Source organism: Mustela lutreola, chromosome X (genome assembly GCF_030435805.1).
Source record: "Mustela lutreola isolate mMusLut2 chromosome X, mMusLut2.pri, whole genome shotgun sequence".
Taxonomy (NCBI): Eukaryota; Metazoa; Chordata; class Mammalia; order Carnivora; family Mustelidae; genus Mustela; species Mustela lutreola.
Genome location: NC_081308.1, coordinates 57,504,776 through 57,527,646, shown reverse-complemented (window position 1 = coordinate 57,527,646; position 22,871 = coordinate 57,504,776). Strand labels below are relative to the sequence as shown.

Genomic DNA, 22,871 nt, shown 5'->3' with positions numbered 1-22,871 from the left:
GTGGAGCATTTTTTCATGGTTCTTTGAGCTATTTGTATGTATTATTTGGAGAAGTGTCTATTCATGTCTTCTACCCATTTCATAATCTGATTATTTGTTTTCTGGGTGTTGAGTTTGAGACATTCTTTATAAATCTTGGATATCAGTCCTTTATCTGTTATGTCATTTACAAATGTCTTCGCTTGTTCTGTAGGTTGCCTTTTAGTTGTGTTGACTGTTTCCTTTGCCGTGCAGAAGACTTTTATCTTGATGAAGTTCCAATAATTCATTTATGCTTTTGCTTCTCTTGCTTTTAGAGACATATCTTGCAAGAAGTTGCTGTTGCTGATGCTGAAGAGGTGATTGCCTGTGTTCTCCTCTAAGCTTTTGATGGATTCCTTTCTCACATTTACATCTTCCATCAATTTTGATTTTACATTTGTGTTTGGTGCAAGAAATGGACAAGTTTAATTCTTCTGCATGAGGCTATCCAATTTTCCCAGCATCATTTATTGAAGAGACTATCCTTTTCCATTGGATATTCTTTCCTGATTTGCCAAAGATTAGTTGACCATAGATTTGTGGGTCTATTTCTGGGTTCTCTATTTTATTCTACTGATTGATGTGTTTCTTTTTATGTCAGTACATGCTGTCTTAATTATCACAGCTTTATAATATAGCTTGAAGTCAAGCATTGTGATGCCCCAGCTTTATTTTTCTTTTTCAACATTCATTTCTAGTTCTATATAAATTTTAGGATTGTTTCTTCCAGGTCTGCAAAAAATGTCAATGGTATTTTGATAGGTATTGCATTTAAAGTGTAGATTCTTTCAGCAACATAGACCTTTTCACAATGTTTTTCCTTCCAATCCATGAGAATGGAATGTTTTTCCATCTCTTTGTATTCCTCAATTTCTTCATAAGTCTTCTGTAGTTCTTAGAATATAGATACATTACCTCTTTGGTTAGGTTTATTCTTGGCTATCTAATAGTTTTGGTGCAATTATAAAGGAGTAAATTCCTTAATTTATCTTTCTTCAGTCACATTGTTCATATATAGAAGTGGAACTGATTTCTGTGCATTGATTTTATATCCAGCCACGTTGCTGAATTGCTGTATAAGTTCTAATAATTTGGGGGGTGTAGTCTTTGGGGTTCTCCACATAAAGTATCATGTCATCTGTGAAGAGAGAGAGTTTGACCTTTGCTTTGCCAATTTGAGAGCCTTTTATTTATTTTTGTTGTCTGATTGCTTAAGCTAGAACATTTGGCACTATGGTGAACAGTAGTGGTGAGAGTGGGCATCCCTGTCATGTTCCTAACCTTAAAGAAAAGGTCTCAGTTTTTCCTCTTTGAGAATGATATTTGCTATGGGCTTTTCATAGATGCCTTTTGTGATATTGAGGTATGTTCTCTCTATCCCTATATTTTGAAGAATTTAAATCAGGAGACGATGCTGTATTTTGTCACATACTTTTCCTGCATCAAATTAGAGATTCATATGCCTCTTGTCTCTTCTTTTGTTAATCTATCTTGTTGATTGTTTTGCAAATGTTGAACCACCCTTCATCCCTGGAATAAATCCCACCTGGTCGTGGTGAATAATCTCCTTAATGTACTGTTGGATCCTGTTGGCTAGGATCTTGTTGAGTATTTTAGCATCCAGGTACATTAGGCGTATTTGTCTGTAATTCTCCTTTCTGATGTGGTCTTTGTCTGGTTTTGGGATCAAGGTAATGCTGGCCTCATAAATGAGTTTGGAAGTTTTATTTCTATTTTTTGGAACAGCTTCAGTAGAAAAGGTATAATTTCTACTTTAAGTGTTTGGCTGAACTTTCCTTGGAAGCCATCTGGCCTTGGATTCTTGTTTCTTGGAAAGTTTTTGATTACTGCCTCAATTTCATTACTGGTTCTGGTCTATTTAGATTGTCTAATTTTTTCTGTTTCAGTCTTGGTAGTTTATACATTTCCAGGATTATATCCATTTCTTCCAGATTGCCTAGTTAGTTGGCATATAGCTGTTGGTAATAATTTCTACTAATTGCCTCCATTTCTTTGATATTAGTCATGATCTCTCCTCCTTCATTCATGATTTTACTAATTTAGGTCCTTTCTCTTTCTTTTGGATAATTCTGGCCAGAGTTTTATCGATCTTATTAATTGTTTCAAAGAACCAGCTTCTAGTTTTGTTTTTCTGTTACACTATTCTTCCAGTTTCTAGTTCATTGATTTCTGTTCTTTATTACTTCTCATTGACTGTTTGGTATAGGCTTTATTTGCTGTTTTTTTCCCAAACCCTTTAGGTGTAATGTTAGACTGTGCATTTGGAATTTTTCTAATGTTTTGAGAGAGGCTTGGATGGCTATGTATTTCCCTCTAAGGACTGCCTTTGCATTATCCCTTAGGTTCTGAAGTTATGTGTTTTCATTCTCATGTGTTTGCATCAAATTTCCTGATTGACCCACACATTCTTTAGCAGGATGCTTTCTGACCTCCAAGTGTTTGTGTTCCTTCCAATGTTTTCCTTGTGCTTGAGTTCCAGTTTCAATGCATTGTGGTCTGAAAATATGTAGGGAATAATCTCAATCTTTTGGTATTGGTTGAGACCTAATTTGTGACACAGTGTGTGATCTATTCTGGAGAAGGTTCCATGTGCACCCGAGAGGAATGAGTAGTCTCTTGTTTTAGAATGAAATGTACTATATATATCTACAAAGTCCATCTTGCCCAATGTGTCCTTCAAAGGTCTTGTTTCTTCATTGATCTTTTGCCTACATGATCTATCCATTGCTGTGAGTAGAGTGTTGAACTCTCCTACTATTAATGTATTATTAAATATGATTATTCCAGTTAACAGTTTGTATTGGCTGCTCCCATATTGGGGGCATAGATATTTACAACTGTTAGATTTTTTTATTGGATAAAGCCTTTAAATATGATATAGTGTACTTTTACATCTCTTACTACTGCCTTTCGTTTAATATCTAATTTGTCTGATAAATGGATTGCTACCCCAGGTCTCTTTTGAGGTCAGTTGGCATGATAAATGGTTTACCATCTCCTTATTTTCAATCTGGAGTTTTCTTTAGGCTCAAAGTGAGTCTCTTGTAGACAACATATGGATGGGTCCTGCTTTTTTTTTTTTTTTTTAATTTGTTTTCAGTGTTCCAGAATTCATTGTTTATGCACCAAACCCAGTGCTCCATGCAACATAAGCCCTCATAGTACTCACCACCAGGCTCACCCAGTCCCCCACCCCATGCCCCTCCAAAACCCGCAGTTTATTTCTCAGAGTCCACAGTCTCTCATGGTTCTTCTCCCCCTCCATTTTCCTCAACTCCCTTCTCCTCTCCATCTCCCCATGTCCTCCATGTTATTTCTTATGCTCCACAAATAAGTGAAACCATATGATAATTGACTTTCTCTGCTTGACTTATTTCACTCAGCATAATCTCTTCCAGTCCTGTTCATGTTGATACAAGAGTTGGATATTCATCCATTCTGATGGAGGCATAATATTCCATAGTATATATGGGCCACATCTTCTTTATTCATTTGTCCATTGAAGGGCATCCTGGCTCTTTCCACAGTTTGGCAACTGCAGCATTGCAGCTATGAACATTGGGGTACAGATGGCCCTTCTGTTCACTGCATCTGTATCTTTGGGGTAAATACCCTGTAGTGCAATTACAGAGTCATACAGAAGCTCTATTTTTAATTTCTTAAGGAATCTCCACACTGTTTTTCAAAATGGCTGCACCAACTTGCATTCTCACCAGTAGTATAAGAGGGTTCCCCTTTCTCCATATCCTCTCCAACACATGTTGTTTACTGTCTTGTTAATTTTGGCCATTCTAAGTGGTGTAAGGTGATATCTCAATATCATTTTGATTTAAATCTCCCTGATGGCTAATGATGAGGAACACTTTTTCATATGTCTGTTAGCCATTTGTCTGTCTTCTTTGAAGAAGTGTCTGCTCATGTCTTCTGCCCATTGTGCAACGTGATCTTCAGTTTTGTGTGTGTTGAGTTTGACGAGTTTGTATAGATCTTGGATATCAGCCCTTTGTAGTCCCATTTGCAAAAATCTTCTCCCATTCCGTGGGTTACCTTTTTGTTTTTTTGACTGCTTCCTTTGTTGTGTAGAAGCTTTTGATCTTGATGAAGTCCCAAAAGTTCATTTTCGCTTTTGTTTCCTTTCCTTTGGAGACATATCTTGAAAGAAGTTGCTGTGGCTGATGTTGAAGAGGTTACTGCTTATGTTCTCCTCTAGGATTCTGATGGATTCCTGCCTCACATTCATGTCTTTTATCCATTTTGAGTTTATCTTTGTGAACGGTGTAAGAGAATGGTCAAGTTTCATTCTTCTACACATAGCTGTCCAATTTTCCCAGCACCATTTATTGAAGGGACTGTCTTTTTTCCACTGGATATTTTTTCCTGCTTTGTCAAAGATTATTTGACCATAAAGTTGAAGGTCTGTATCTGGGCTCTCTACTCTGCTCCACTGGTCTATGTGTCTGTTTTTGTACCAGTACCATGCTGTCTTGGTGCTCACAGTTTGTAGTAAAGCTTGAAATCAGACAATGTGATGCACCCAGTTTTGTTTTCCTTTTCCACAATTTCCTTAGCAATTCAGGATCTCTTCTGGTTCCATACAAATTTTAGGACTGTTTGTTCCAGCTCTTTGAAAAATGCTGGTGGAATTTTGATTGGAATGCCATTGAAAGTATAGATTGCTCTAGGCAGTATAAACTTCTTAACGATGTTTATGTTTTTGATCCATCAGCATGGAATCATATTTCATCTTTTTATGTCTTTTTCAATTTCTTTCATGAGTGTTCTGTAGTTCCTCGAGTACAGATCCTTTACCTCTTTGGTTAGGTTTATTCCTAGGTATCTTATGGTTCTTGGTGCTATAGTAAATGGAATCAATTCTCTAATTCCCCTTCCTATTATTAGAGTACAAGAAAGCAACTGATTTCTTTGCATTTATTTTGCATCCTGCCACATTACTGTATTGGTCTATGAGTTCTAGTAGTTTGTGGGTGGTGTCTTTTGGGTTTTCCATATAAAGTATCATGTCATCTGTGAAAAGAGAAAGTTTGACTTCTTTACCAATTTGAATAATGTTTATTCCTTTTTGTTGTCTGAATGCTGTTGCTAGAACTTCTAGTACTACATTGAACAAGAGTGGTGAGAGTGGGAATCCTTGTTATGTTTCTGATCTCAAAGGGAAGGCTGTCCGCTTTTCCCTATTGAAAATAATATTAACTGTGGGCCTTTCATAGTTGGATTTTATGAAGTTGAGGAATGTTCCCTCTATACCTATACCTTGAAGATTTTTAATCAGGAACAGATGCTGTAACTTGTCAAATGCTTTTTTTGCATCAATTGAGAGGACCATGTCGTTCTTCTCTCTTCTCTTATTGTTTTGTTCTATCACACTGATTGATCTGGAAATGTTGAACAACCCCTGCCTCCCATTAATAAATCCTACCTGGTCATGGAGGATAATATTATTAATGTACTGTTGGATCCCATTAGCTAAGATCTTGTTGAGAATCATAGCATCCATATTCATCAGATATTAGTTTGAAATTCTCCTTTTTGGTGGGTTATTTTCCTGGTTTAGGGCTCAGGGTAATGCTGGCTTCATAAAAAGAGTCTGGAAGTATTCCTTCTGTTTCTATTTTTTGAAACAGCTTCAAAAGAATAGGTATTATTTCTTCTTTGAATGTTTGTTAGAATTCCCCAGGGAATCTTTCAGGTCCTGAGCTCTTGTTTTTAGGGAGGTTTTTGATCACTGATTCAGTCTTGTTACTAGATATTGGTCTATTCAATTGTCAGTATCTTCTTAATTCAGTTTTGGAACTTTGTGTGTTTCCAGGAATGCATCCATGTCTTCTAAGTTTCTTAATTTATTGACATATAATTCTTGAAAATAATTTATGATGATTCTTTCTATTTCTTGGTGTTAGTCATGATCTCTCACCTTTCATTTATAATTTTAATAATTTGGGTTCTTTCTCTTCTTTTGGATCAATTTGGTCAGTAGTTTATAGATCTTATTGATTCTTTCAAAGAACCACCTTCTAGTTTCATTGACATGCTCATGGATCAGAAGAATCAACATTGTTAAAATGTCTATACTGCCTAAAGCAAACTATACTTCAAGGCCATCCTGATCAAAAATCCACTGGCATTTTTCCAAGTGCTGGAACAAACAATCCTAAAATTTGTATGGAACCAGCAGATACCCCCAAAAAGAAAAACAAAACTGGGTGCATCACGTTGTCTGATTTCAAGCTTTACTACAAAGCTGTGAGCACCAAGACAGCATGGTACTGGCACAAAAACAGACACATAGACCAATGGAGGAGAGTAGAGAGCCCAGATACAGACCTTCAACTTTATGGTCAAATAATCTTTGACAAAGCAGGAAAAAATATCCAGTGGAAAAAAGACAGTCTCTTCAATAAATGGTGCTGGGAAATTTGGACAGCTATGTGTAGAAGAATGAAACTTGACCTTTCTCTTACACCATTCATAAAGATAAACTCGAAATGGATAAAAGACTTCAATGTGTGGCAGCAATCTATCAAAACTCCTAGAGGAGACCATAAGCAGTAACCTCTTCAACATCGGCCACAGCAACTTCTTTCAAGATATGTCTCCAAAGGCAAAGGAAACAAGCAAAAATGAACTTTTGGGACTTCATCAAGATCAAAAGCTTCTGCACAGCAAAGGAAACAGTCAACAGGAGGAAACCCATGGAATGGGAGAAGATATTTACAAATGACACTATAAACAAGGATTGATATCCAGGATCTATAAAGAACTCCACAAACTCAACAGGCAAGAAACAGATAATCACGTCACACAATAGGCAGAAGACATGAACAGACACTTATCCAAGGAAGACATACAAATGGCTAACAGATATATGAAAAAATACTCATTATCATTAGCCATCAGGGAGATTCAAATCAAAACCATCTTATGCCAGTAAGAATGGCCAAAATTAACAAGACAGTCAACAACATGTATTGCAGAGGATGTGGAGAAAGGGGAACCCTCTTACACTGTTGCAGGGAATGCAAGTTGTTGCAGTCACTTTGGAAAACAGTGTGGAGATTCCTTAAGAAATTGAAAATAGGGATGGGGGCAAGATGGCAGAGAAGTAGGAGATGCTGTCTCAACTTTTCCCCTAAAGTGAGCTGATTATCTACCAGAATACTCTGAACATCCATGAAATCAGCCTGAGATGTAGGATTATACACTTCTGGATCTCTACAGGGGAAGAAGATGCCAGTCATGAGTTAAAGCAGTGGAGTTTGAACAATCAGGCTTATATTTGAGAATAAACAGAAGGGGGAGGCAGACACCAGAGGCCATCCATTGGAAAGTAATACCCCAATATGACAGTGCCCTATGACTGGGGACCAGCATTATCTTGAAGTCTGGTTAAAAAGCACTCAAAAAGAGCAAAAGGTCTTAAGGGGCAACTGGAAGAATCAGACAGTTATGACCACAGGCTTAAGCCCATGGACCTAGCACAGCTATTGCCAGTGACCACTCATGCCAGAGAGAGTGCAGCAAAGCCTCCAGGCCATGGGCCCTGAGCCCCAGGTGGGCATGAGAGAGTCTGAGTGGACACCAGTCAGCGCTCTCTAGAATCACAACCTTTTTCACTGTGCATGTCTGCTGTGTGACCGACCAGGGCCTGGGCCATGCTCCACACACTCCCCTGAGAGAGGTCTGTGTGGGCACGGTGATCTCTAGGACTGGCCGGTGGTCTCTAGGATTGGCCAAGAGTCTGAACACTCCCAGCTAGGGCCAGAATGAAGATCTCACTGCTATCTCTGGTTGGGATCTTTCTGACGGCCTAGACCTGCCCAGAGAGCAGCCCAGCAAAGGCAGCCACTGGAAGCAGGCTCTCTGTACCAATATTGCTTGCAGCTTTGGTGGCACAGGGGTACAGAGACAAGTAGGAGATCCTGAGACCCCTGAGACAGTGGCTATGGATGTGCTCTGCCGGTGGGAGGTGGCAGAGGGGGAGTCTGTGTGCTGTGAATCATCCAGAGGGGAACATACTGAGGCTTTCTGAAATGGAGGTCTGGGTGCAGTTTGCTTAACTCTAATCCTCCAAAGAACTGACAACAGCCACCAATGGGGGGGGGGGGAAAGGAAAAAACAAAAAAACAAAAACAAAGACAAAAAACAGGTACAGGGAATGTCCAGAAAACAAAAGCCTGAAAGGACGGTTTCCTCAGAGCTCAGCCCCTTCTTAGAGGGCAGGAGAACTCAACCCAAGCAAGGATGCCTGAAAAACAATGCAGCAGGCCCCTCCCCCCAGAAAACCAGCCAAAGAAAACGAAAGGACAACCACCATAGGGTCCCCATAAAACTGTAAAACCCCAATATTAAGGGGAAAGAAGATATTAAACTCCGAGTATTGCCCTAAAACCTGTATATTTCTCAGATACAACTTTTAATCCATTAACATTATTCTTATTTTCTTTTTTTTATTTTTAGCCTATTTACCATCATAATGAGAGGTTCAATGCAACAAATTCCATAATAACCTTTGAACTTGAACTTTTTTGAGACATATATCTGTGTTTTTCTTTTGCTTTTCTATTTTTCTTAATATTCATTTAGAGAAAAACTTAAAAGTAATCCTCTTTCCCTAATCAATACTACCCCTATATATAAACCAGTTTTAATACCCCTTTAGTTCTGGAAATTTGAGTCCTTTAACAAAGATCTCAAGATACACCCAGGAAGAATCAAAATAACCTTCCTTGCCCACACAGAGGATTTATAACCACCCTCCCATCTTTTTCTTCTATCTGTGTTTCTGTGTATTTGTTTTTGTTCTGGTATGATATAAATCTTATACTTGGGCTTCATTTTGGCTGGGTTCTTTTTTTCTTGTCATTTAATATTGTTGGTCTTTCTTTGTCTGTTTCAGTTCATATGCCTTATAAATTCTACCTTTGCGGCCCATTCTGGCTGGATCTTCTCTCTTTTTTTTTTCTTTTCTTTTTCTTTTCTCTCTCTCTCTCTCTTTTTCTTTTTCCTTTCTTTTTGGCAGGGACTCCTGATTGTTCAAAGCATTCCAGAGTTCATCTTGCCTGGATCATGGTTGATACATTCAGCTACACATACCCTCAGCCCTCTCTCACCAAAATGACTAAGAGGAGGAATGCCCAACAGAGGAAAAATTCAGAGACTGTGCTCTCTCCATCAGCTATTGGATATGGACATAAACAGTATGTTGGAAAGGGAATTCAGGTTAACAATTATCCAGGCAATGGCTAGGTTGGAGAAAACCATTAATGACAACATGGACTCGATTAGGGCAGAAATGAAAGCCACCAGGGAGGAAGTTAAAATTGCTGTCAACGAGTTCCAATCTAATCTAAATTCTCTAACAGCTAGGATAACTGAAGCAGAAGATAGAATTAGTGATCTAGAGGACAAACTGATAGAGAAAAGGGATCAGGAGAGGCCTGGAACAAATAGCTGAGAAGCCATGAAAACAGAATTAGGGAAATAAATGATGCCATGAAATGTTCCAAATTCAGAATTATTGGAATCCCTGAGGAGGAGGAGAAAGAAAGAAGACTAGAGGATAGAGTTGAACAAATTCTCCATGAAAATTGTCCCAATATGGGGAATGTTCCAGAACCAGCATTCATGTCCTAGAGGCAGAAAGGTCTACCCCCCCAAGATCATAGAATCTTGAAAGACCTCGGGACACCTGATTATGAAACTGATGAATCATAATTTTAGACAGGAGCTCTTGAGAGCAGCTAGGGGGAAGAGATTCCTTATGTACAGAGGAAGGCCCATCAGAATAACATCAGACCTGTCCACAGAAATCTGGCAAGTCAGAAAGGGCTGACAAGACGTATTCAGGGCACTAAATGAGAAGAACATGTAGCCAAGAATACTTATCCAGCAAGGCTGACATTCAAAATGGATGGAGAGATAAAGAGCCTCCAAGACTGGCAAGGATTAAAAGAGTATGTGACCACCATGCTGGCACTACAAGAAATATTAAGGGGGGAGAGGTTTATAGAAGAAGAACCCAAGAGAGTCATAGAACAGAAATTTACAGGGACAATCTTTAGAAACAAGGACTTTACAGGCAACATGATGTCAATAAAAACGTATCTCTCAAAAAAAAAAAAAAAAAAGTATCTCTCAATAATCACTCTGTATGTGAATCGCCTAAACACTCCCATAAAACAGCATAGGGTTGCAGATTGGATAAAACGATAAGACCCATCCATATGTTGTCTACATGAGACCCATTTTGAACCTAAGGATACATCCAGACTGAAAGTGAAGGGATGGAGAACCATCTTTCATGCCAATGGGCCTGCAAAGAAGGCTTGGGTAGCGATTCTCATATCAGATAAATTAGATTTTAAACTAAAGACTGTAGTCAGAGATACAAAAGGACACTACATCATTCTTAAAGGGACTATCCACCAAGAAGATCTAACAATTGTAAATATTTATGCTCCCAATACAGAGCAGCCAACTACATAAGCCAACTAGTAATCAAGATAAAGACTCATATTGATATAAATACATTAATAGATGGGGATTTTAACACACCACTCCCAGTAATAGATCATCCAAAGATAAAATCAATAAGGAAACAACAGCATTTATGGGTCCTGTTTTTTTATCTGATCTGAAACCCTGTGCTGTTTGATGGGAGCTTTCAGTCTGTTCATGTTGACAATAACTATTAAAAGATGAATTTAGTGCCATAATATTGCTTATAAAGTTCCTGTTTCTGTAGATTGTCTCTGTAAATTTTTGGTCTATATTCTTCTTTTACAGACTCCCCACTATATTTCTTGCAGGGCCGGCTTGGTGGTCACATATTCTTTCAGTTTCTCCCTGCCCTGGAAGCTCTTTATCTCTCCGTCCATTATGAATCACAGCCTTGCTAGATAGAGTATTCTTGGCTGCACGTTCTTCTCATTTAGTACCCTGATTATGTCTTGCCAGCCCTTTCCGGCTTGCCAGGTCTCTGTGGATATGTCTGATGTTATTTCAATGTTCCTCCTTCTGTATATCATAAATCTCTTACCCCTAACTGCTCTCCAGATAGCTTCTGTCCCTATAAGATTTGCAAGTTTCTCTGTTATATACTGGGGTGTTGGTCTGTTTTTATTGATTTGGAAGGGGTCCTTTCTGCCTCTTGGACAAGAATGCTTGTTTCCTTCCCCAAATTAAGGAAGTTCTGAGCTATGATTTGCTCATATATATCTTCTAGCCCTCTCTCTCTCCACCCCCTTAGCGGTCCCAATAATTCTGACATTGCAATGTTTCATGGTGCCATTGATCTCTCTAAGTCTTTTCTCATGGGCTTCTAGCTATCTATCCCTATCTTCCTCAGCTTCCTTCTTTTCTATCAGCTTATCTTCTAGATCAGTTATTTGTTCTTCTGTGTCATTTACGCTGGCTGTTAGAGTATCCAGTTTAGTCTGCATCTCATTCATAGGATTTTTTTAATTTGGCCTGATTCGATTTCATTTATGCCCTTAGAGATTATTTCTTGCTGCTAATGCTTTTATCAGGCCTAGCTGTTGACTTCATAATTGGTACCCTGAAGTCTATCTCTGACATCTTGCTTGTATCCATATCCCTTAGATCTGTAGCAGAGCATGTCGTCTCTGGCTCTTTTCTTTTTTGGGAGTTCCTTCTCCTAGTTATTCTGTTGAGGGATGGTTGAGAGAATTTACAGAGTCCCAAATATCAACCACAGCCAAGGCAAAATGCACCTACAAAAAAAATCTGAAGTGGTAGAAACTATCACAGATATGCCACCAAAGCCAAGATGATCCAAAACAATAAAAAAGAAAAGAGATAAGAGAAAAAAATAAAGAGGGGATCAGGAGAAAGATTATAATCTCTCAATGTGAACCGAGCAGGGGGTGTGGCTGTTCCTGCTTGATTTTTGTTCAGTGTGTTAGAAGACACTATTTCCCAAAATTGCAAAGAAATCAGAACTTACATGCATACCAAGATAAAATTGAATAGAGTGAAAAATGGGCTTATATGGGGCATAAATCTATAAAAATATATAGAAAATAGAAATAAGAGTTATAGAAATAAAAATAAAAATAGAAACAAATATAGAGAAGGAAAATTAAAGTTAAGTGACTTAAAAATATAGGCTGGAAAATACAAATCTTTTTGAAATGGAAGTGGGGTTAAAAAAAGGAAAGAAAAAATAAGAAAAGAAACTAAAAATGAAATGTAAAATTTTTATCTGAAATATGAGCGAGCCAGGAGGAAACACCTGGACCTCCCTGTATGATTTTCCTCTGGCACTGGAATTTTACAGTATTGTGGCAAGTAAGCTCATCATTCATAATCTGCCTTCTGGGTGAGGGGTATGCTTCTTAGCTTCTCAGGAGTCTTTTCCTGGGTGAAGTTGTCCCATCCCTTATCAGGGGGATGGGCTTAATGTGAGTGGATTGGCTGCATAGCGTTCATTCCTTGTCATCTTTCTGCTTCTCTTTAGAGGGTCACAACAAATGTGGCCTTTCAGGAATCTCTGGCCCAGAGCTGCAATGTTGAGGTCCACCCCTCACCCCCATAAAATTCTACAGGCCAGTCCTTCTCCACCGCTGCATGTACCAGACTCTACACACTCATGCAATTCGTGCCTCCCCCACCTCTCCCAGGGGAGTCATGGGGACCTGCAAGTATCTGCTTTGTGATTCTGCAATTGGTAACATCCATTGGCTCATACGTGCACCCTCTTCCACATCTCCCAGGTTATATTGTGTGCTGCCCCAGTGTTCCTTGGGGGTGACACTGCCCTGAATGCTGTTGCCCAGTCATGGGAGCAGGTCTTTATGTACCAAACTGATGAATCCCGTGATTCCCACCAGGTGCTCTTCTCCCAAGGGAGCCATGGGAACCCGTGAGCACCTCTGCACCATGTGACTCCACAACTGCCAGCAGCTGTGGGCTCGCATGTGCACCCTCCTCTGCAGCTCCTAGATGACACTGTGTGCTGCCCCACCCCTGGGTGGCCCCAGCGTCTCCTCATAGGCCACTCTGCCCTGAAATCTGTCCTTGTCATGGGTGCAAGCAGTTCTATATCTCCCCTAAGATGTTTGACAGCCCGCACCTTTTAGTCTTTTTCAGGATGGTCAGGCAGAGGGCGGCCTTCCTAACAGGTTGGCCCCACAGTTTATGGTGTTCAGAGCTGAAAGCCCCCTCTGGGCTTCCTGAACACAACCAGTCCCCCTATTCCATTGCTTAAGCACTCCATTGGTTTAGGCTCTCCCATTCTTCCTGAGTCTTCTGGAACCCCAAAACCACAATGGTCCACCTAGAATTTGGCCCTACTCACTCCCTGTGCCCTTTTCAGAAGAGGGTGCCTCTCACTAGGATGGATTTCCAAGGGTTTCATTTTTTTTTGGCTCCAGTGTTATATCAATTTCCAGTGGCAGGCTTGTGGAGGCTTCCTCCCCACTATGCTTCTCTTCAGATATTTTTCCCAAACATTCGAGATCCCACACCTCCTACTTCAAAAAAAGTAGTCATTTTTCTGCTTGTGGAGATCCAGATAAATCTACTTACATCTCAGGTTGAATTCATGTATATTCAGAATGGTTTGATAGATATCCAGCTATACTTGAGGAACTAGATTAAATGAAGTCCTCCACTCAGTCACCATCATGCCCCCCTCTCCCAAAGTCCCTGTTTCTGTGTAAATTTCTGGTCTATATTACTCATGGGTTGTGTCTTCACTTATAGGGTCCCTCTTCCTATTTCTTGCAGGGCTGGCTTGGTTGTCACATATTCTCTTAATTTCTGAGTGTTCTGGAAACTCGTTATCTCTCCTTCCATTCTGAATGAGAGCCTTGCTGGATAAAGTATTCTTGGTTGCATGTTCTTCTCATTTAGTACCCTGAATATGTCTTTCCAGCTCTTTCTGTCTTGCCAGGTTTCTGTGGTTAGGTCTGATGTTATTCTGATGTTCCTCTCTCCATACATAAGAAATCTCTCCCTAGCTACTCTCAGCATAGCTTCTTTGGTTTAAGATTTGCAAGCTTCACTATTATATGTCAGAGTGTTCATCTATTTTTATTGATTTTGAGAGGGGTCCTCTCTGCCTCATGGACATGAATGCTTGTTTCCTTCCCAAGATTAGGGAAGTTTTCAGTAATAATTTGCTTGAATAGACCTTCTAGAGTCTCTCTCCACCTCCTCTGAGATCCCTGTAATTTGGACATTGGTTTGTTTCAAGGCATTATGAAATTCCTGAAGCCTTCCTTCATGGGCAATTAGTTGTCTTTCTCTATTTTCCTCCACTTCATTCCTTTCTATTAGCCTGTCCTCTAGATCACTTATTCTCTCTTCTGTCCCATTTACCCTAGCTGTTAGAGCATTCAGTTTAAACTGCATCTCATTCATAGCATAGTTTGGCCTCTTTAGATCTTATTTCCACCCTTAGAGATTCTGTATTTTCATTTACACTTTTTAAAGCCTAGCTATTAACTTTTTGATTGCTATCCTGAATTTTATCTCTGACATCTTGCTTATATCCGTATCGATTAGCTCTGTTGCAGAGAACACTGCCTTTGGTTCTTTCCTTTATTCTGCCCAGGAAAGGATGGCTGAGTGAATGAACAGAGTCCAAAATATCAACCATGAGCCAAGACATATTCATCCTGGAAAAAATGTGGAGTGGTTTGAAGCCATCAAAGAAAAGGAAATAAACCCAAGATGAGCCAAAACAATAAAAAGGGGGGGTAGATACTATAATCTCATAGGGTAGACAAAGCAGTGTGATCTTGTTCCTGATTGAATTTTGGCTCTAGTGAAAAAAGGACTTGAGTAAGGCATAAATCTATAAAATGTGGATGTGAGGGGGGAAAAGTAAAAAGGTAATTTAAAAATATAAGTTGGTAAAATAAAACTCTAGTTGCAATGGGGAAAATGTTCATAAAAATAAGAAATATAAAATTTTAGACTAAGGGATAAATGATTTGGGAGAAAACACCTGGAACTCAATATTTTGTTTTCCCCTGGTGCTGGAGTTTTACAGTCCTGTCAGATATATAAGCCTGTCATTCACCAGTTCTTCCTGTCTGTCTTCAAGGGGAGGGGCCTGCTGTTTTGGCTTTCTAGTGTCTTGCTTGGGTGGAGTTACCCCACCCCTTGTCAGGGGGATGGGCTTAAGGTTAGCTGGTCTTCTGTGTGGCTTTTATTCCCTGGTGGCTTTCTTCACCTCTTCAGAAGGTCAGAACAAAACCAGCTGTGCCAGGATCTCTGGCCCAGAGCTGCAAGATCATGGTCCCCCTTCTTCAGTAAACTCTCCAAGTCAACCATACTTCTTTAGTAAGCCCTCCAAGTCAAACCATCTCCACTTCCGTGTTCACCAAACCCACAGACTCTCATCGTTTGCCCCCACTGCAATTATCCTGGGGGAGCCCCCAGGGTCCATGAGCAACACTTCACTTTGTGTCTGCAACTGGGAGCTACTGGGAGCTTGCATGCATGTCCTGCTTCACTGCTCCCAGGTCACAGCTGGATGCCATCCTACTATCCTTTCTGGGACCACCACTGCCCTGAGAGCTGTTGCTCAGTCATAGGCTCAGCTGTTTTGTCACTCCCAGGGATGTTAAATGGCCTACATGTCCCAGTCTTTTTCAGGGTGCTTAGGAAGAGAACAGCCTCCCTACTGGTCTGCCTTGCAGTTTATGGTAACTGGAGCTGAGAGTTCCTTCTGGGCTCACTGACCATAACCAGTTTTCCCACTCCACTGCTTGGACACTCTTTCAGATCAGGCAGCCCTGTTTTTCTTTGTTTCTGGTATCCTGAGACCACAGTGATGCACGTAAAATTCTGCTCTTTTAATCCCTGTTCCCTTTTCAGAAAGGGATGTCTCTCCCTGGAGAAGGTTTCTAATGGTTCTGATTTTTGCACTTCTGGTAACCAGCTTATGGAGGCTCCATCCCCTGTCTTTTTATCTTCCAACATTTCCTGAAGATTCATGATTCTGCACTTCCTACCTTGCAAAAAGCTGTTGTTTTTCCATTTGTAGAGTTCCAGATGTATTTTCTTACATCTCAGGCTGAATTTATGTGTGTTTAGAATGGTTTTATAGATATACAGCTAAATATGAGGGACTAGATGAACTGAGGTCCCTTACTCTCCCACCATCTTGCCTCCCCCCTTTTTTTAATTTAAAGTCAATTAACCAACATGTAGTATATCATGAGTTTCAGTTGTAGTGTTCAAGAAATCATCAGTTGCATATAACAACTGTTATTATTGTTGTCTAAAAACAAATAACCAATCAAGGGCAGAACACAGATTTATATCCAGGCCTGAATCTAAAGCTTGTGTTCCCTTCCTAATATTGCTGTGCTTAATACAGAAAAAGGTTGTAGGGTGAGCACTGCCACAAACTGGCTCTACGACTTAGTGTGATATACTGTATAACTTTGAATCTCATTAGTTTCTTATCTGTAAATTGGGATAAGGATAGATGAAATTCAGATTGTTCTGCATGTAATCTAGAGGAAGAAATTGAATGTCTAGATAGGAGGGACTCTAAATAGTTAGTTGATTGACCAATACAAATCAGTTTCATCCTTTGCAAGACAGTTGAACAGGTATACCAAGAACCCTCAATATGTAGTAATATGAAAAAAAGTTTTGAATAAAGAAAAAATTTTCTCCCATTGCTCTATCCACATAATACAGTACTCTTTGTGGTTCTGTACCACTGATGGTCACCTCTTAAGGCAGTATCCACAGGAGAGAGAAACTAAAGACAAAAACAGGCTAAAGCCAGAGGCCAGTGTGTAGAGCAAGAGCACCCATGGGATGGGCTGGAGCAAAGATGAAAGCCAAGTACCAATGCAGAGGACAGGAGATGCTAAACCTGAGTGATGAATAACAGCTAGGCAGTACCTAAAAACCAGAGAGCACAGAGAGCCAGTGGGAGGAAAACAATGTGCTCTATAGGAGCCTCCATCCAAAGCTTTGTGGCTCTTTCATTTAGGCAGGCTTCAAATGGTGTTAAAAGTCTTTGAAACTGTGCCAGTATACTTTGTGCATGTATACTTTGAAAAATTCAACCTAACTGTATATACTTTTTAATTGAGTATATCTTCAACATTTTCCATGTCACAAGTCTTCATAATGATTCTTTTAATGGCTTCCTACATATTGCAATTTTGCTCATAGTCCAGAATGAGTATTCCTGCATATTAACTTTTTGTTTCCTCTAATTATTTCCTTAGAATAAATTCACAGGTGTGCACTTACTGAACCATAGAGTATACAATTGGGATTTAACAACCATATATAGGTTTTTTTTTTTTTTTAGGAAAAGAAATGAACTATAGTTCTTCCATTACCCTTCCTCTTCTGGAAGAGAGGAGTAGACCCTGTAGAGTAGTGCTGTTCAATTAACCACATGTGATGGTTTAAAGTTACATTAATTAAAATTAAATAAAATTCAAAATTCAATTCTTCAGCTGATTTAGCCACATTTCAAGTACCCTGTATCTACATGTGCCTAGTGTATGGGAAAGTATAGATATAGAACATTTCCGTCATTGTAGAAAATTTAATGGACAATGCTCCTTTAAAAGTTTCTCAAGGGTCATGTTTAGCATCTCGGGTGGGAGTTATTTGTGGTGTGGGACTTTCCTGTGCACTGAGAGTCTATTTAGCATCTCTGGCCCTTGCCCACTACATGCCAATAGTGCTCTTTCTTGAATCAGTCTAATAACAAAAACCATAACATTATCCCCTTTTGAGACCCACTGACCTTCAATCATAGAATAAAGGATCTTCTACTTTTGGGGGAGGCTGGAGAAAAAAAGGCTTAGAAAGATGGCTTAGAAAAATAGACTTGGCTGAGGGCCTAAGTCCATACTCCATTCCCATTTTCCTCTCTTTTCCTGCTCGTCTGTTTCTTGCTTTTGGTAATTGTAGGAACAAGACTCTGCAGATGGAGAAGATCAAGTCACGTTTGAAGGCTGAGTTTGAGGCCCTTGAATCAGAGGAGAGGCACCTGAAGGAATATAAGCAGGAGATGGACCTGCTGCTACAGGAGAAGATGGCCCATGTGGAGGAACTCCGACTGATCCATGCTGATATCAACGTGGTATGTGGATGGCTTCCCGAAGCCTACCTCTGGGCCCTTTGAGGAATAGACAGTAGTGAGTACTATGGCCTCTTCTTGAGATGTGGCTGAGGCCAACTTGGGGAAGTAAGCATCAGTTGTGATGGAATGGAAGAATCCAGGAGTTCGAGATCTAGCTCTGGCTCTGTCACTGACTGACCATATATCACTGGACAAGTCCCTCTTTCTCCTGGGCCCCATTTTCTCACTTTACTATGACAGGGATTCAGTCACCTGTAAGGTCTCTTTCAGCACTACTGTGTTCTTATCCTGGGAGTCTGGGAGTTGAGAGATAGCCTTGGAGTAATGCAGAGCAGGCAGCTGCCTCTGAGGTCTAGCTCAAAGGGCTCCAAATCTTCCAAGTAAGCTAAACAATCCTTGTCAGCCTACTAAAGTGTAGCCCCCTCATTAGAGTTTCTCTTTTGGAGATACCTGAAACAGGGGAATAAACTGCCTGCTAAGGTGATAAAGTTCCCCAATTTTTGGAGTTATTCAAGGATAGTCTGAATGATCACCTGTCTGGACTACAGAATTGATGAACCAGGAGGAAAAATGGAAGTGTTGACTTATAAAGTCCTCTCCAATCCTTAGAGCCTAGGACAATGAGAAACATTTTTCTTTTTCTTTTTTTTTTAGAAATTACATTTGAGGGGTGCCTGGGTGGCTTAGTGGGTTAAAGCCTCTGCCTTCAGCTCAGGTCATGATCCCAGGGTCTTGGGATCGAGCCCCACATTGGGCTCTCTGCTCAGCAGGGAGCCTGCTTCCTCTTCTCTCTCTCTCTGCCTGCCTCTCAGCCTACTTGTAATCTCTGACTGTCAAATAAATAAATAAAATCTTTAAAACAAAAAAGAAATTACATTTGAAGGAGTTTTTATTATTCTTGGAAAACTTATTTCTATGGCAATACTTATTTCCTCACATTGCCAAGCCTGGGATCTTAAAGGAAATAGGACTATGATTTGGATAGTAGGTACTTGGTATTTTCTATCATAAGATCACAGGATTCCAGGGTTTCATGAGCTGCTGCCAGCGAACAGAGTATACAAATCCAATACAAATAAAAAAGTATTAGTCACAAAGGGGCTGAAAATCTAAGCCAGTGGAAGTCAAACTTAAGCATGAATCCAGTTCACCTGAAAAGGTTCCTGAAACATAGATTATTGGACTCTACCCCAGGATTTCTGATTTCTATATGTCTGGGGCCATGCTTAAGAATTTGCATTCCTAATGAGTTTCCAGATGATGCTAATGCTGCTGATTTGGTGATTACATTTTGAAAACCAGCCTTGGAAGCTTAAGCCCTGTGTCTTTGTCTATGCTTTCCCCCTAAGAAGCATTTCTCTGGGGAAGTTTCTTAAGTTTCTTCTTTCTGAGTCTCAATTCTCTGATCAGTAAAATGATGGTGGGATGAACTAAATGAACTCTTAAGTGCTCATTTAAGGTGCTATATTTGAATAATAACTAACATTTATTGAGAGTTTACTCTGCAGTAGCCCCTTTACTGAGAGCTTTATATAAATTCAATCACTGAATCTTTATAAGATTTATATGAGGTAGATACTGTTATTCTTTTTCCAATCCAGGCAGTGAGTTTTCTCAAGTTTATTGTTTCTCAGATCACAGAGACAATGGAGAATATTCCCTGTTTACTCAAATCAGTCTGGATTAGAGATGTAGAAACTATTGTTATCATCTTATAAAAATGGAAAAAAACCAAGGCTTGACAAGAGCCACATAGAATAAATATATGGTAAATGAAGGACTTAACCATAGATTGGTCTGGATCTGGGGCCTGGGCTATTTTATTCACTTAGCTGTAGATCCTTGCAGAGAATGATAGTGTCTTTTCTCTGTACCTACCTCACTCTGTGTTCCAGATGGAAAACACCATCAAACAGTCTGAGAATGACCTAAATAAGTTGCTAGAGTCTACCCGGCGGCTACATGATGAGTATAAGCCACTGAAGGAACATGTCGATGCCCTACGCATGACTCTAGGCCTGCAGAGGCTCCCTGACCTATGTGAAGAGGAGGAGAAGCTCTCCTTGGAGTAAGCTGCCTATTTCCTGTCCCTGTAACTTACACACAACACATACACATACAAACACATACACACACAAAAATACAGAGGTGCATAGGTACACATAAAGCCTTATTTAAAAGTCATGTAACACAGTCCTAGCTTCAGGCCTGTTAGTTACGGACTCATTTTATGACCTTGGGCAAGTCTCTGTGTATCAAAGTTAGGATGATTAGACTAGTATTACCAAGTAATTTTTAAAATTCTTTGTGCAATTTTGATAACACAAGACTGTGTCTATGACTGTGTGTGTGTGTGTGTGTGTGTGTGTGTGCGCGCGCGTGCGCGCGCGTGTGACTCAGGTCACCTCACAAGTCAAGGTCTAACAGGGGCATCTAGAAACCTTTGAAAACATAGAAGCCTGGGCATTTATGGTCTTCAGGGGCTAGCCTGCAGCTTCATCTTAAGACCCAGAATTAAGAACTACACTAATCTTACAGAGAGAGTTCAATTCAGTAGAAGGAAGCACACTTCCTTAAAGTAGGGCAGGCTGTCTGTGAAAGTGGTGAGCATCATATTCCTAGAAGTATGTCAACAAAGGCCTGAGGATACTTAATGAGACTATTGTAAGGGTTCATGGGATGAACAATAGGCAAATGCCCTTTAAGGACTTTGATAGCCCTGGTAGTCTTTATTTTCTGGATCTGTCAAAACCAAGGAGGAGGAAGATTACCCTTCCCAGCAGACAATGGCCCAGATACCCAATGAGAAGAATCTTTCCTGGGGAGTGTGCAGAAACTCTATAGTGAGCCACAGCCCAACCCCTTTGGTTCTGTGGCATGGAGTCTTTAAGAGGGGCAAGGTTATCCTTGCTTTCAGAATGATCCAGCTAATGTCTTTCATCTCCAAAGTTACTTTGAGAAGCAGAAAGCGGAGTGGCAGACGGAGCCTCAGGAGCCCCCCATCCCTGAGTCTCTGGCCGCTGCAGCCGCTGCTGCCCAGCAACTCCAAGTGGCTAGAAAGCAGGACACTCGGCAGACAGCCACCTTTAGGCAGCAGCCCCCACCTATGAAGGTAAGTGATCTGGCTAGGGGTTGTGGAGGAAGCAAAGTATCTTCATGGAGCCCCATGGAAGGCTAGGACTGGGGCTTTGTGGTTACCAATTTGGTGCCTTTCTAAAGTAGCCTTTGCTTGGGACACAGAGGAAGGGTTGGTGTTTACGTGCTATAGCAGACCATCTCGTTTTATTGTTTCATATTCCCTAAGGGGCTACAATGCAGGAAAGTTGGTGGCTCTCCTAAGCATAATTTTTAAAAGTTAGAAATAAGACCTGTGCAAATATATAGTGACAATGTGTTGTTAATGAGGTAGTCATCAGGATTACAAAACTGGTTCCAAAAGCATTTGAGAAACAGATAACTATATAGTAAAAAAAGGAAAGGAATGCTGAACTAATTTTGCAAAATTAAATATAGAACTGGTTGATGTCCTACAGGGCAATACACTATAACCTTTGTGATTATCTTTTCTTTGGAACAGAAATATTCTGCATTTCTACTGGGCAAAAACCATTTGTAGCTTATTAGCATAAGTCACAGTTTGGGCCCTGATCAATAGTAAATAGTCAAACAAAGGGACAGTCTCCTAGAGCAGGGGTCAGCAAACTAGAACCCACAGGCCAAGTCTGACTTGCTCCCAGTTTTTGTAAATAAAGGTTTACTGGCATACACATATGTTTTTTTGTGTGTTTATGTATTATCTGTAACTTCTTTCATGTAAAACAATTATAGTTGAGTAGTTGCAGCTAACACAATGTAATCTGAAAAGTCTAAAATATTTACTCTCCTGGCATTTGCAGAGAAAGTTTACTGATACCTATCCTAGAGAATTAAATAATCCTTAATAGGGCCTGTTGGTCCATGTTCCAATATAATGTTAAAATGCTATGTAATTCTCATTTTGCCTTATTTCCAAATTCTGGATATTTTACCTCAATAACTCTCTTTGACCCTCATCTCCTTATAACCTTTACTTCCCTTACATCTGGCACTGACCTCTTTACTTGGGTCTCACTTGTTGAGAAGTAGTAGTAATCTCTTCCTGTTGGGAAGTTATAATTTCTTTCTGGACCCTTGGGGATCAGAAGGCTGAACCATTGTCTAGAAGAATCTAATTACTAACTTTCTTTATCCTGTGTTCTTCCACCAGGCCTGCTTGTCATGTCATCAACAAATTCATCGAAATGCACCTATATGTCCTCTGTGCAAAGCCAAGAGCCGGTCCCGGAACCCCAAAAAGCCAAAACGGAAGCAGGACGAATGAAGAGATGGAGAACACATAGAGCTCTGCTACCATAACCCTTCCTCTTGGCCAGAGTGATTAATGTCCTTATTTGAAACCACCCTACCCCAACTCTACTGAGTTTTCTATTTGATGTGATGGAAACATGACCCCTCTCACTTTGTTCTTATTTCTTTCTTCTCTTGGGGTTTCTGACTTAAGAAGAGATATGGTTCAGGTGCCAATGACAGTGTATCTGATAAGCCCTTCTCTCCCACCCACATTTTAATCCCTGCCCTTGTTCGAAGCTGAGGGCCAGATATGATTCTCTCCTCTTGTGTCTGAGGCCTGGGGCCTAAGGGTTGAGGGCTGGAGGAGGACCTTGTTTCAGGTGAA

At 40.1% G+C, this 22,871-nt stretch overlaps 1 protein-coding gene across 3 annotated transcripts in view; it reads left to right on the top strand.

Moving 5' to 3' along the window:
- ZC4H2 (zinc finger C4H2-type containing) overlaps positions 1-22,665 on the top strand; it is a 67,652-nt gene extending 44,987 nt beyond the window's left edge. For 2 of the 3 annotated variants that reach the window (XM_059157807.1, XM_059157805.1), the window contains 4 exons: positions 17,986-18,157; positions 20,053-20,225; positions 21,107-21,269; positions 22,404-22,665. In XM_059157807.1, coding sequence (XP_059013790.1) covers positions 17,986-18,157; positions 20,053-20,225; positions 21,107-21,269; positions 22,404-22,517 — 622 coding nt within the window. In that variant the 3' untranslated portion in view covers positions 22,518-22,665. The remainder of the gene's footprint in view (positions 1-17,985; positions 18,158-20,052; positions 20,226-21,106; positions 21,270-22,403) is intronic. The other variant, XM_059157806.1, reaches the window with a different exon arrangement.
- Positions 22,666-22,871: the final 206 nt, after the last annotated feature.